The 15,807-nt window shown below is 40.8% G+C and overlaps 1 protein-coding gene across 1 annotated transcript; it reads left to right on the top strand.

The window, feature by feature from the left end:
* Positions 1-8,132: 8,132 nt before the first annotated feature.
* On the top strand, positions 8,133-15,763 carry LOC109628878 (integral membrane protein 2A). Its single transcript, XM_020086320.2, has 6 exons — positions 8,133-8,513; positions 8,867-9,004; positions 11,469-11,654; positions 11,860-11,970; positions 13,326-13,470; positions 14,416-15,763. The coding sequence occupies exons 1-6, from the start codon at positions 8,442-8,444 to the stop codon at positions 14,508-14,510; spliced, it is 747 nt and encodes a 248-aa protein (XP_019941879.1). The 5' UTR covers positions 8,133-8,441; the 3' UTR covers positions 14,511-15,763.
* The last annotated feature ends 44 nt before the right edge of the window (positions 15,764-15,807 follow it).

The raw sequence follows: 15,807 nt of genomic DNA, 5'->3' as shown, positions 1-15,807 counted from the left end.
AACAGAGATGGATGGAATTTGTGGCGGAGAGTTGCAGAAGATACCATCTGAGCTGGAGCCGATCTCTGGACCCGATACTCACGACGACCACTGAGTCATTTCACCCAGGAATGAGTCCTGATTGTACCCGTTCCCACTGAAGACAAAAGCCAGATGTTAGTGGGGGTTTTTGTGGTGTGAAAGGGGCTTTGAATACTGATATATGACTGAATTGGTGTGGCGGGTAACAAAGATCCTTTGTAAAATGATTAACAAATTGAGACACTTGATAAGATGTTTAAAGATTTTGAAATTACATTTCACAAAAACATGCATCTCAAATTACAAAAAAGCTTAATTGAGAAGAGAATGTGTCTGCACTGCTGCCAGGCTGTTTAATAAGTGAGTCACTGAAACCTCCACATTAAGATATGGTTTGGAGCATTTTTCCACTAAATAATATCAGAATCTAGAATAGCACTCTGAGAGAGAAAACTTCAACCAAGGTCCAACAGTCACCCTAAATTCAGTCAAGTGGCACCAAATGGCCCCCACTCATATATGTCTCACAGTGTTTGATAAAATGATGACGATTCTGGTTGACACCAAAACCTCATGAGTTCTTTCTTGACTTGTCCTACAAACAGGGGTGAAAACATAACCTCCTTGGTGCAACTTTTGTATTTTAGAAAGCGCTACAGACGACACTCTTGTTTCATTATATAGGGCAACACAATTTGGTAAATGTGTGGTTTGAAACTAGCTACTAAAAGTTACTTACTAAGAACTGGTATCGAGGGTATAGTCAGATAAACATGCAGCTGGTGGAAACCAACCTGCAGTATTTCAATTTGCTATTCCTTTGAATTTCATCACCAGTGATACACAGTGACACAGCACCTGCGGACACGAAAATCCACAAACATGTTAACAGCTTGTGCCACTGACCGAAACAAATCTTCAGAGGAGAAATCATTTAACATCTCTTTAATCAGATCTGGATTGTCCTCACATGTAAAGAAAAGCATTTTCTCTTTTCTGACTTTATTCCCAACCCATGAGACTTTCTGCAGCCAAGCAGAGACACTATAATTTAAATGCTCCCGAAACGGGAACTCAAGACAACATGCTATTTCAATCAAAGCCCAGTTCTTGCCCCATCATCCTGCCTGCCAAAGCATGGTGTAACTCACACACACACATAAACACACACACATGCAGAAAGCGCGCCTGCCAATGTGTGGTTTGCATTCACGGTGCCTTAATGCCTTGTGGTCAGTGCTCTATCAGGGCCATGAGAAATGATTTATTAGTGGCTCCCGCCTGTATTTATAGATAATGAGCCTCCGTCAGTGTTAATAAAGAGATCCATTCTCAGCGTGGAAACACAGCACCTCTTTAAAGGATTACTGTCGCTGCTAAACAATAGCTCTACCTCCACAGATAGCCCTGTAGTGTGTGTGTTCATGTATGTTGTTGGAGGGGAGTTTAAATAGTGCCAGGGGAAACAATACATCTTGCCTTCTCACCACAGAGTCATTCATTAAACATACACATTTGTATTCACACAAAAGAACATTCTCGTGGTTGTTGCATCCAAACCTTCTCCGCAGGCTGTGATCCATTTTTATAGACACTGGTGTTGGTGTGAACTTTTCCTCATTTGCTGCGTCTCAGATGTTGGAGAGAAGCAAAACAGTGTGAATAAGTCTTTCCCTCGTAGGCCTTTTTTTTTATTACTTTTATCTGTCTACATGTCAGTCTTTTCTGTGTGTGTGTGTGTGTGGTGATGATGAGGATGGAAGAAAGACAGGCAGACACATGAGCACTCTGGCAGTAAAGTGTGTTTGTGTGACATCATTCTGTCTCCCTCTGGTTCCAATCAGCCCATCCTCCTCTTTTAATGACACCTGATAGATTAATGACTGATAAAGTGTGTATGTGTGTGTTTGTGTGTGTCCGTGTGCATGTGTTTGGTAGGGGCCCACAGAGAGCCCGCAATCAGACAGCTCTCAAATTAGCGCTCCATAACTACATCCTGACCAAGGCTTTAGACTTCTGAAGCGCAGGAAAGGCCTTCCAGACAATCAGACACACACACACACACACACACACACACACACACAGATGAATATCACTTTCATCCACAGTGTATCACATCACATTCATCTTCTTTCTAGCATGGTGAACTTTGACATGGTGAGAAACACGGGTGGTGTTGGGGATGTCATCAATTTTAGCAGCTTACTCTTATATCCTCCAACCCTTCCCCTTCACACACACACACACAAACACACAGAGTGAGAGAGAGAATCATTATACCTTAACACAATGATCCTGTTAGTTATCATGGGTCATATGAAATCAAGACCACACATTCATCACAGTGGCCATACACATGTAATAATAATAAAAACAATACATTTTATTTATGGATGCCTTTCATGACACTCAAGGACACCTTACATGTACAAATAATAATAAAATAGAACCGATACACAACAATAAAAACAGACCAAACATGAATAGAAACAATAGACTAATAGCAGTTGAACCAAATTTTCCACAGGTTTCACTTTGACTGACCACAGATCTCAGATTGAGTTTATTCTTAATTTGTAGTAGCAGTAGTAATAATAACATTAAATTATATCTATTTCAGCAAAGCAACATTTTACAAAGTGGTTTACAAAAGAAAAAGAATATTAACAGACAGAAAAACATCAAATTAAGCCCTTCGTAAAGATTAAAAATGAATATCAAGTAGAAAGAGAAATAATATGGAATGAAATTAAATGATAAAAAGGAACAAATCAACAACAATTAATATAAGATATAAAAGACAATGAAAATACAAATTAAAAAAAGAATAAATGTTTATGAAATAATGACAAAAAACATAAATGAAATAGAACAAACATTTATTGAGCTTTTACATTTTAGTGAGGGGTAAATGTATGTGGTATAGTATATATATTATGTCTCTAAATCATCATGTGTAATGTCCAAGTATGACAAGAAGAATTGTCTTAAAGGTCCAGTGTGTAAGATTTAGGTGAAGGGAACTATTGGCAGAAATTTAATGTGGAATAATCCTCATGATGAGTTTGTTTCATCTAAATTGTATGGATTGTAGTTTTCTTTACCCCAGAATAGGCCCTTTATATTTAAATACTTTATATTTACATCGAGGGGACCCTCTCTACGGAGGCCGCCATGTTTTTTACATTAGTCCAGACTGAACAAACTAAACACCCTTTGAGTTTTTATGACAACTGAAGGTTTCCACAGGTTCTTTTTCATGTTTGGAAGGAGAGGGTGAGGTGAGGGGTGTTCAGCTGCAACATGAAACTTCAACAATAGATGTCACAAAATTCTACACACTGTACCTTTAATAAAAAGTAATCTGTAAATGTCTGCAATCAATATTCAATAGTTGTTGAAAGAAGGATTGTCATTTTTCCCTGAGTGATTCAAGCCTGGATATAAACCAGTGGTCTGACGACAGCCTCTTCTTGTGACCTCTGCAGACCACTAACACCTCATTATGGTCATTTTAGAGTCCAGGAACGACTGCAGCCATAAGAGTTTCAGTCTGTCAGTCCTCTGCCGACCCACTGTACAGTTCGTAAAACTTTGAAACAACCTCTGTGTCATGAAAAATACAGACCAGTCCATCACCCTCCAGTGGAAAGGTGCACATTGTGTTGGTGTGTGTGTGTGTGTGTGTGTGTGTATGTGTGTGTGTGTGTGTGTGTGTGTGTGTGTGTGTAGGTGTGTGGGTTTCTGCTCCTCCTGTGAACCTGACAGAGGTAACGTCAGTGAATCTGGAAGTGATTCGACCAGGCTATGATGCTATTGGCTACGATTCAGAAGAGGGTGTGTATGTATGTGTGTGTGTGTGTGTGTGTGTGTGCGCGTGTGTGTGTGTGTGTGTAAAGTCAACATGGCTGCAGTGCTGTGAAGCAGTCTCATGATGATGAGGTAATTTCCCCAGAGTTTAACCCTCAGGAACATAACAGACATCCGTCCATTTCCATCCCTCCATCCTCCCCTGTACCCTTTCATCCTTTTTTCGTCCTATCTGATTCTTTCACTTTTTCCTTTCTACCTGTGCCAGTGGCTTACCTTGAGTTGTCCTTCATCACATACATATGTGACCCACCTCTCTCCTCCTTCCAGTCTTACCTTCTGCCCCCTCCTTCACTCCTGTGCTTCAAAAATCTGTTCATTCCACAGACTCATAGTCTTTTCACCACCTCTTGCATCAGACAGAAAGATGTGATGGACAGATAGGCAGCAACGTTAGGTCACAAGCTCAGATAAAAACACAAATTCCAAATAAATACAGTCATACAAAAGGTATCATTCAGTGTGTTACATCACATATTATTTTAGCCTCTGTAAACGACTCAGTGAGTGCAACTGACTGTGTTCAATTTCACTTTCTGTGTGGGACACATAGTTTTAATCAAGATTTACTTGTTATTGTAGTATGTTCACACTTTTTAGATTTTAGATTTGTATGTTTTTATTTCTACTTTTGTACATCATTTAAGTTTAAATTGCAGTGAACAAACAAACTCTATATTGCTAATATCTCTAAAGAATTGATAACACGTTGGCAATTATTGCAAATATTGTAAATATTATATTATCATAGATTTAATATTTATTTATAACATCATAGATGATAAAGATCAGACGACTCTTCAACTGTCTAGAAATTAATTGAAAATATCTAAACGCTGCCATCTTGCACATTCGGAGCCAGAGTGTATATAACGGTGGAAAATATGTCTCAACTTCCTTCTATTATAAAGAAATGAAGCAAAATTATCCCACAAATGAAATCTGTCTTCTTCTGCATTTGGAGCCATTCTGTACAGTAATGATTGGGGGATGGAACCTCGGAAGCAAAGTCCTGTCAATAAACATGCTCAACCAATCGTAAGTCAATCATGATGTTTCACCCTATTTTTATAGCATCAAATTACAAATTTTAAAAGAGTAAGTGGAAAAATGTAAGAGCTACCTTAAATAACAGAAACCATGTTTGAGAAATAATTATTTAATGTGTTCATTGACTTTTTAGTATGATGTCATCCACTAACATGGAGGAGGAAGGATTTCTAACCTATACTGCAGCCAGCCACTAGGGGGAGATCAATACACTTTGGCTTCACTTTGAGGGAGCCATCATGTCGTTCATGTTTATGTACAGTCAATGTTTTACTCCCATTTTTAAGCAAGATGTAGCATTAACTTTTAAGTGGCTAACAAACAAAATGAAAAACGCTAACGTTAACTTAAAACTAGGGTCATGTGTAAAGGATGAAAGCTCATGTGAAACCTTGCAATAAAATGTGGTTCGATAATAATAAAAAGTATTAAAATACTAAGTGATGTCACACAAGAGTAACACAAGAGCAACATCAAAATACAAAAAAGCTACAGTGTGCTGTAGCATTGTGCTAAATAATAATGCTAAACTGTTTTAATAATAAGGATGAAAAATCATATGTATACTGATATATCTCACTATGACGTTTCATTTAGCTGCAGCACAGGTCAAAAAATAGCGTCCTCCATGTTAATGGGTGGGACTTGGAACAAACTAAAAGGTTATTATTCTTAAAGATGATTTCTGTCATCGCAGGAAGTTCTCGTCACACTGATGTTATAAAAACAGGCTGAAATGTCTCATTATTGATGGTTGAGACTGTGATTCTGGCTTTTTTTCTAGACAGGGGGAAGAAGTTCCGTCAAGATGTTCATCTTTATTTACAGTTGCAGATTGCAACACACACACAAGAGCAATTGATTATGTTGACTTTTGGAAAGCGCTTGTGCACAAACTGGTGCAACTTCATCCTCGTCTTTATTCAAACATTACCCCACCACCCATCACTCCCTCCAACCTCCCCAGTCCCAACAGAGCTCAGTAAGAAATTATCACATTTCCCTGAGGGGAGCCAAGCCGAGAAGATGAGGAGCACGAGACAGGCAGACAGGCAGTGCTATGGGAGAGCGAAGGTAGCTTTAGAAGCTGATACTCACAGGAAAGACTCATTTGTCACCCTTGTCTCAAAGCCATATGTGACTGCCAAGAGTGTGTGTGTGGGGCCGGCCGAGGATCATGAGAGTGTGATGCACACTGATGTGGAAGGGGGCTTTGAAGCAGCATCACTCCTCTCCACCACATGTCGACCCCCATGATCCGCTCTTTTGTTTCTCCATCTCCCGCTTTCTCGTTCTCGTTTTCTTTCTTTCTCTGACCACTAAGTGTTCTCCCACTCGAGGCACATGGTGATTATGGTGGGTCCACAAGACATGTCAGTGACGTTATGAGGCACTGAGCAGTGTCTAACTTTATGGTTCAGCGCAGCTCTGTGGCCAGCTATTACCATAGCAGTTTTGGGTTCTGTGTGTGTGTGTGTGTGTGTGTGTGTGTGTGTGTGTGTGTGTACTGTATGTATGGCTTTGGAGCAGCAAAAGGGACAAAGTCATTTGTCACTTGCGGCTTCACATGTCTGGTATTGAAATCGATGACAATTCTATGAGGGGGGTGTGTGTGTGTGTGTGTGTGTGTGTCTTCATAGTTGTTGGCCAGCAAGTGGGTGATGTCATGCATGAGAGCTTCTTTTTCTCACACTTTACTAAGCCAACTGTGCCCCTGCAGACTTTCACAGTTTGCTGACATTGCAGGCCAGGAGTGTGTGTTTGTGTATTCATATGCATGTGTGTAAGCGTATGTATTTTTAATGGGTTTTATTGGAACGTTTGCTGCAGACCACAGGGAGACATTGGCATCCAGACTCCTCATCGTACACGCCTGCCATCTACCATTATGACGCCTGCTACCTCTGCGTGCCTGTGCACAATAACACGGGTGTCCATTTGTGTGTGTTTTGCTGCTTTCAGTCTTGAGAGGCACAGAAACTCTACCTCACAGGCGTGTTAGAAAGTTTGAGATGTAAACTGGATGGACGGCGAGTTTAATCCGCCGTTAATCAGCTCCTCGGAAAAATCACCCAAGCATCAGACACTGCAGATTGCTCTGTCTCTCCCTGTAACTCCCTCTCAGTGTTTTTCCCAGTCATCACTTTACTCCCCCTCTGAATCACCCCATTTCACCCCCACCTGCCTCCACATTTCTTCCCCCAAACATCCCCAGTTTCCCTCAGACTGCGGTCGGGCCTCCTTCTCCTGTTGTGTGTGATGCTGAGAAGCCCTCAGGATTAAAATTTAAGTCTTTTGTTTATGATCTCAGCTATTACTGGTAATGCTGGTTCTCCCTTTCTCTTGCTGCATGTATGTGTGTGTGTGTGTCCACGCGTGCATGTGTGGGCAAGCTCTCAGATCAAACGCAGCGTAAGACGAGCCCATAAACAAGCCTTCAGGACCACTTAGGATTTTCGAGGAGAGTCAGTGTTTGGGGGGGGTGCGCGGAGGGGGAGCGAGCTGCAGAAATCAGCTGCTCTGTTTATGTACCTTTCAGTGGTGATTACCGGTCCAATCTGTCTGTTTAACAGAGGAAATATCATAGCCTGGCAGAGTCTGTGTGTGTATGTTTGTGTGAGACTGCAGATGCAATATGGTACAGTTGCAGTGCAGAGGGCTGGAGGGATGCCCGTGGAGTTGCGTGGAATTAGAGAGCCGGTGCTGCACTAAGTGTTTATTTACACTTATGTACAAGCCTGAGTCAGGAGAGTGAAAGCAGAGGAAGCAGAGGACCACCACAGACTAGAGAGAGGGAGAGAGGGAGAGAGTGAGAGAGAGAGATGGATGGAGGGAGGGAGGATATGTGTCAGACGGACTGTATTGCCTTGGCACCGGCCTGTGTTTCCACACGGTGCAGAAAAGGCTATGTGTGTGTGTGTCAGTGTGAGTGGGCAGACACACTGGCAGCTTGTAGGAGGGAATTTATTTACAGAGTCAGTTTAGTGGAATATTCACTCAGATGAATTGATATATATATATATATATGCTCCAAGTATTTCCATGACATTACAGTTGAGTCAGTGCATGAGTGAGTTATATTTATGTCATGAGCTGTACAGAATAGAACAGTTACACAAGTAAAGTGCGATAGGAAGTGCTTTCATCCTGTAAGGTGTGGGTAGTTGCCACCTGCTGCCACTAGATGGGGCTAACCAGACAGGACTCATCTTTGAGCAGATAGTTATAATAAGAGAATACATGATTTAATGGCCACAGTTAAAGCAGCAGCGATAATCAAATCCGATCAAATCAAATACAACCAAGATTGTTTCTGTTGTGTGTCTTGAGTTTAAGACACATTCTGCAGATTACGTCCTGGGCGACATCTTTAATCCCACTGCGTGCACCGGAAGCGCCGGATAAAGCCGAGGCTGCAAAGTGCGTCACATCGCGGATCTGCCGAGAAGCACCGACATCACTCCGCTCCTCCGCCACAAGAACCCACGTTCTCCTCCAGCATGGTGAAGATCGCGTTCAACTCGGCCCTGGCGCAGAAGGCGCTGGGTAAAGAAGGGTCAGCCGCAGAGAAGGTGAGCTAACGGGCTCTCAGAGTCTGGAGCCCCGGTGTCTGCGTCTCGTCTTTTCAGGCTGGTGTTAGCCAGGCCTGCCCCGGCCCGCACTGAGCACTTAGCTGCGACTTTACTCATGCATGTTCTCACAGTGTCTGTTTGTGTGGTCATGCATGTTGCACATATAATATTTACAACGTCGCAGAGTTTGTTTCTCTCTAAATGTTGCACCTGATGCAGCACCGCCCATCTCCTGCACAGCTGTTCTGCAGAGGCCTCACATCAGCTGGGTTTTGTTGCTGAGGATCAGATGCGTGCAATATTATATTGTATCGTGTTCACCCGTGTGTGTGTGTGTCTGTGTGTGTGTGCAGGACCCTGAGCTGGCCTCTGCTCCTGTGGGCAACGAGGGCTCCACAGGTCGCTGTCTGCTCACCCTGCTGGGCATCGCCTTCATCCTCAGCGGGCTCATTGTGGGGGGAGCGTGTCTCTATCGATACTTCACCCCAAAGGTAAGTGTGTGTGTGTGTGTGTGTGTGTGTGTGTGTGTGTGTGTGTGTGTGTGTGTCCTAATAAGGTTAGTTGTGCAAAATTGTGTTTGTTTGTGCATACTGTTTATTCTTAGTGTCTAGTGAAATCACTAAAGTCCTTATTGTAGGGCTTTCTATCATTGTATTGTTAAAGATGCCTCAGGGAAACATTTATTAACTATTTTTTGTTTTTATTTGTCCCACATGTAAACTATGTCAAACAGCCACACCTCTTTTGCTACAGTGAATGTATGACCCAATATACTGATTACACGATCAACAAATGGTATATTGAAATGGCATAATGTTTTGCATGTTTTAATCTGCACTTCAGCTAAGACTGGGCAATACAAGAATGACAATAGTTATCACAATATTATTTTCATCAATAGCTATACAACAGATTTGTCTTAAATCTGGATCTTTACTTGTGGCAGACATTTCATTCTAGTGTCAGTTGAATTTGGTTTTGGGCAGAAATGTTGTCAGTAGTTTGAAGAAGAAAATATTATTTTTTTAACACACAGCTATAAAAAAGTAAAACCAAAGAAACTCCCTGTGGTGTCTTAGTTTTTTTCCAGAGCCATATATCGATACATTACTTTTGCACTGTGCAAGCACAATGAGGAGGTATAATGACTTTATTTGTGTCTGTGTCATTCTCTGCTCATAAAGAAGAATTTAACCCCAAATTCTTCTCTCTGCAGCAGAAATCAGTCTTTACACTTCAAATCATAGTGAGGCCTTTAACAATAATGACTGATCTGAAAATCTTCATCTTGAAAACATTTTGGGCTGTATCGCTCATCCCTTATTTCAGTAAGCATTAGATAACATTGAGATGGACATTCAAAGGACACGCACATGGCAGATTTTTCCATTTAAATAATAACAATAGATAAGAAAAGTGGTGAAGCTACATGTTGTATAATTGTCCGGGGTTTTGTATAATGCGATACTCTCTCTCATTGTGTATTAAGGGTCCAGTGTGTAAGATTTAGGTAAAAGGGAACTATTGGCAGAAATCTTATGTAGAATCATCCTCATGATGTTTTCACTAGTTCGTTTCATCTAAATTGTATGAATTATAGTTTTCTTTTCCCCAGAAAAGGCTCTTTATATTTAAATACTTTATATTTACATCGAGGGGACCCTCTCTACGGAGGCTGCCATGTTTTTTCCATTAGTCCAGACTGAACAAACTAAACACCTTTTGAGTTTTTATGACAACTGAAGCTACCACAGGTTCTTTTTCATGTTTGGAAGGAGAGGGTGAGGTGAGGGATGTTTAGCTACAACATGCAACTTCAACACTAGATATCACTAAATTCTACACACTGTACCTTTAAAGAGAAATTGCCAGAAACATATCCTTGAGAAAAATGTTGGTGCTTTGACTAGAGACACAGGCAGGAGGAGTGTGGGGGAAGTGTTATTTGGGTTTGGGCAGAATTATTGTGGCTGCTTGTGACTGCTGATGAGACACCGTGTTGCCTTGGTGGGAAACCAGAGTGCTGACTCTCGCCTGCTTCTGTCTTCATGAGAAAGTGCAGACTTCACCTATTTGAATTCTGCTGTGTTGTCAGTGGGGAGGGTCCCACAGTCGCTCTGCTGTGCCCACAGGGACTTTCCTGTTGTGCAAGTGAAGCAAGTTCTAAAGCGTCTCATTAAACTATTCATTCAAAGGATTTTTAGTTCAAATGGAATTCAACTTTGTGTAGGAGATTAATCTTCTATATTTATTGTGATATTTAACATGCCTATTACTTTTGTCTTCCTAAATTCTTAATCTTGTTAAATTAAAGCAACAATTTCCTATAAGAAGCTGCTTCCTCTCATGTAAACCATACAATTGTAAGTAGACAGATTTTTTGTCATGAAACAATATTTACATTGCATTCTTGCAAAATAATATTTGAAAATATATTAAAGAACTTTGCAACAAAATTCAGTATTGAGTCTATTGTCCAACCTCTAGTGTCTCAAGAGCTGTCGCCAGTCCTCCCCAAACTCCACTTTAACAGGCCCAAACAAATTTTAACATGTGCTTTGGCGCCCCCTGCAGCCACAAGTTGCTATTTTTTATTTAGGTAATTTTTTCGAAGTAAGGCTGCTGTTGTTTGTTAAACTTGAGACGGGGGTGGGACACACAGGTAGAACTGGTTGTGTGGCAGCCACTGGCTGTGTAGATCTGTCTATTTGTGATTGCAGAGCCAGAGACTGACGTCACTGCTGTTAGATTAAAAACAAGGTTCCACTGTGGCAGGTGTTGCTCATGCTCCTGTTTATTCATGACCAAATGTTGAAGTGTGACGTTAAAACAAGTGTGTGAAGCTACTTTGAGGAAAGTGGGAGCATTGAAAGACATAAATGAATGAATTGAATAACTAAATAACACTTTGATGGTGATTAGGCTTTGATTGGTTTATTGATTTGTCTCCGTTAGAGGTTGTATCACGGCGCCATGCAGTTCAATGACGCGTCAGGTGGAGCTAGAGGAGAGAACCAGCCGTACTACCTGCCCCGGGTCGAGGAGGAGGTGGAAATCTCTGACAACATGGCCGTCATCAGCGTCCCCCCTCCCCGCTTCAGACCTGGAGACCCTGCATACATCCTCCACGACTTCAACAGGGTGAGGACGTGGATAAGTCGCACACTGACAACCCTACATACAGTATTTCAAATGATTCAAGTAGCTTGATAAGATGGTTTAAATTCTGTGTGTGTGTGTGTGTGTGTGTGTGTGTGTGTGTGTGTGTGTGTGTGTGTGTGTGTGTGTGTGTGTGTGTGTGTGTGTGTGTGTGTGTGTGTGTGTGTGTGTGTGTGTGTGTGTGTAGAAGCTGACAGCGTATCTGGACCTGACTCTGCGGACCTGCTTTGTGATCCCTCTGAACACCTCGGTGGTTCTGCCCCCTCAGGACCTCATTGACCTTTTCTCACAGCTGATGGTGAGCACTGGTGATCACCTCGTGATCTGAGGAAGCAGCTGCCAATATTATAATATAATAAAAATAACTTCAAAACAGCTAAAAACTCCAAATAGCAAAACACATCAAGGAAAAGTCATTCAGTCAAAATACATTATGAGAGATGAAATATAAGATCTGTAGCTAACTTGGCTCACAGTAGAACAACTGTAGTCACACAGTTCTCTCACTCAAACTTATGCATAGGCTCCAATATTAAGGACTAAATATGATCTGGGGATATCCAAGATTTGCAATAACTGTGTGCAAATCACACATGTCTGCAATTTGTCAAGTAAAAAATTCCAGAACACGCATTTTCTCCTATTCGAGGGATTCAGTTACTCAGTATGAATCAGACTGAGTAATCACAACCACGTATTGATTCTGGCATGTGTTTTTCCCTTTTCCTAAGATATGTGACATGAAAATATATCAAGAGAATTTTCACAAATTCAACAGTACAAGGCCTCGAATGCATTTTTTTTTGCATAAGCCAAGTTTCCTTTGTTAGATCGAAGACTAAAGCTGTGTCTTAACTTCAGACTTCACATTAATATACACTTATAATATTAAGTTATGCACCACCACCCTCAATTTATAGTTTTCCCGTGTGAGTAGATCCTGCAGTCTGTTTGTATATTACAATGTCGTAGGATAATGTGTGCATCAACAACCACAGCCGCCTGTGGCATGCTGCTAAAATTGCTAGTAAGCACTAAAAGTGACTGACTAACTGATGCTGATGGCATATATTTTGCATGCACAGTATTATGATGTGAAGCACATTTTGATGATTAAATTAATTATTTTAGTAACATTTTGTTGCAATACATCCTTTAGTTTTCACGATATATTGCTAAGAACAAAAATGGTGGCATAAACAACACTGGCATCCTAAGAGCTGCACTGCTAAAAGAGCAATAAACGTTCAAATCTTTATCATAAATGATTATTTCCTGGTATCAGAAAATGATTTCATCACATTAGGAAGTTGTGTTGTAAATCATTTTTTACCAGTGAAAGCAAGATGCCTTGTAACCCCAGTTTTTCTACGTGCACTATCAGGTTCCTGTAGAACCTTTTTTGAGCTTTAGATAGATGGAAGGTATCCACCATGTCGTGTTATTTGGTGGGTGGTGGGGCAACTGCTGAATTTCATCTGATGTGAAAGTGTTTGAAAATGTAGAAGCTTGAGGATGATTCATTTATCACACAGAGTCTCTCCCACTCTGAGTTTTCACTCTCTTTCCCACTGCTTTTCTTTTTCTTTCATCTGTAAAAGTAGTGTAAAAAATGTTTTGTAATTCCTCCATGTTCCGTTCTTTTTGTCCCAGTCCGGCTCTTATCGCAGCTACCTGGTGCATGAGGACCTGGTGGTGACAGAGCGTATTGAGGACATCAAACCTCTGGGCTTCTACATCCGTCGGCTGTGTGATGGAAAGGAGACGTACAGGATGCAGCGTCGCTCCAGCCTGCCAGGTACGGATGTAGTTCACAGCCAGAACTGACAAAAGCTGTCATGTTTTTTAAGCTCTGTTCACATTTGAAAATAATCAGCTTGTACTAGCACATTTTATATTGTTCTAAGGAGCATTTAAAAAAAATTGAGATATTTGAGGAAACAGGCTGAAAGCCTCTGGGGAGCATTTGAAATGGCAGCAGTTGGTCAACTTAGAATATATCAAAATAAGATCCAGTATTTACAGAGTTACAAACTGCCTGTGTCAATGAAGCCAAAGTATACTTCACAGGCTGGCTGCAGTATAGGTCATGAACCCTGCCTCCTCCATGTTGGTGGATGGGGTATGGGCCAAACTAAATGTTGATTGGATTTTTCTCAAAAATAATTTCATACAATTTAGATACTTATTTTATTTGATGCTATTAAAAGTGGGGAGAAACATCATTATTGACAACTGACTCGTGATTGGCTTCAAATATACAAGATGGCAGAGTTTGCATCCAGGTTATTTGGCCTTCATTTCTATAAAGTGGAGTTGTGTCGTCCATCTTTGTATGCAGTTATTGCAGAAAAATAAATGAAACTTAAATTTTTTGTTTTCGGTAATAGCAGTTCTGATCAAATTAGTACACAATTCAAAAACAAACATCAAGGTCACGTAGCTTTTGTGTTTTTTAATTAAAATCTTGAATTTCAGTTAGTGTGTTTAATAGGTTTGTAACGATGCATTGATCTGGAACAATATATTGATTCAGTTAGCAACGATGTAATGTATCAATGCAAAAACGAAATATTTCCGAGAGCACCGCTACAGGCTGGTGCACCAATTTTGTGATATCGACAGATATCATATCGTGATGAAACTGCCATTTTACACCCTTTGGTTTATTGTGTTAAAAATGTATCAAACACACAGCGACTTCAGTATTTGTCCCTAATGTTTGTGTGTCTGCGTCGGTCAGGTGGAGGTATCCAGAAGCGCTCTGCAGACGAATGTTTCACCATCCACCACTTTGAGAACAAGTTTGTGACTGAGACCCGGATCTGCAAGGACTGATGAGAAAGCCTGAGCGTATATGTCGGAGAGAGAAAGAGAGTGATAGAGAAAGCCAGAGTGACAGAAAGAGAGCGATGATGGGAGTGGACACAGGAGGGAACAACTGAGTAGAAGTAGAAAGTTACTTTTGTATAAAAGACCAACTCCAGTTTTTGCCTCCCCTGCTTTAGCCCCAGTGATCAGTGAATTTAAGTTACAGCATTAGAGCCTATCCCCCCACCCCCTCCTGCTCCTCCTCTGCTATACTCCCCTGAACCTACATAGGTCATAACCCTTTTACTCAAGTGTTAACTAGTCTTGTACTGATAACTAAGGATATAACTAAGTTTCATTTCTGTTTTTATGTTTTTTGTTCTGTTGCCGTAGCTTTCTGCAGACTAATCTTATCGTTGTTACTGACGTATTACAACATCTCGTCGCCTCCGGACGGGGGTCATTCTACTGAATTATCTAGATATTAGGTGAAGCCATCCGTCTCAGCCGTGTCTGTGTGTCAGCCCACTCCTCATGGGGTTTATAGAGATATACTATGTGTTATAGTGTGATACAGCACAAGTCACCCTGCGGAGGTATGCTACAGTTCAGCACATGTCTTTTTCATTCTGTTCTTTTTATGGATTGTACCAGAGGTGCAAAAGCTCAGAGCTCTCAGTCGGCACTTTGTAGATATTTCTCAGAGTACCCTGTGGCTCCCAGAGGCCTCGGCTGTCCTGGTGTGTGATGATTTGATGTAACCCTGACGGTAAACAGTTAAACACCCTATATGACCAGTGTATGTGTTTGTGTAGCAACCTCATTTGTGACAATAAACTTGAAGGATGGTTAATGAGAGTATAAGCTAAAGGGAAATTTGACCCTAGTTTTGAAATTTGTATTTATAAATTCACAGTCCCATAACATGGGAGACAGTGAGAAATACATTTCTGTAGGTTGAGAATCTCTTTTTTAACAACACTATATATTTAAATATGTCACTGCAGTAACAATTATCTGCATAAATCTGTTGGTTCGATGTTAAGAGTCATAATTAAAAAGCTTGTATGAAGTATGAAAAAGTGGCTCTTTGGCAAATTAAGTCAGTTTTCAACACAATGTCTGCACAGAGAGACAATCAGACAGGAAGTGTGCTCGTAAAACTGTGTTTCTGTCTCCGCTTTTTAACTGAAATCTAGAATAGATAAAAACCAATGTTGTGTACAGCTACTGAACTTCACTTTGTTGTTGAATAAAGTTGCATTTCTTTACCTATTGAACATTTTGGCAGTTTGCTTCTTTATTATAGCTCCAATGAAAGCCA

The sequence above is a fragment of the Paralichthys olivaceus genome, chromosome 9 (genome assembly GCF_024713975.1).
Source record: "Paralichthys olivaceus isolate ysfri-2021 chromosome 9, ASM2471397v2, whole genome shotgun sequence".
NCBI lineage: Eukaryota > Metazoa > Chordata > Actinopteri > Pleuronectiformes > Paralichthyidae > Paralichthys > Paralichthys olivaceus.
Note: the sequence above shows the minus strand (reverse complement) of the source record. Positions and strands in the feature narration are given on the sequence as shown.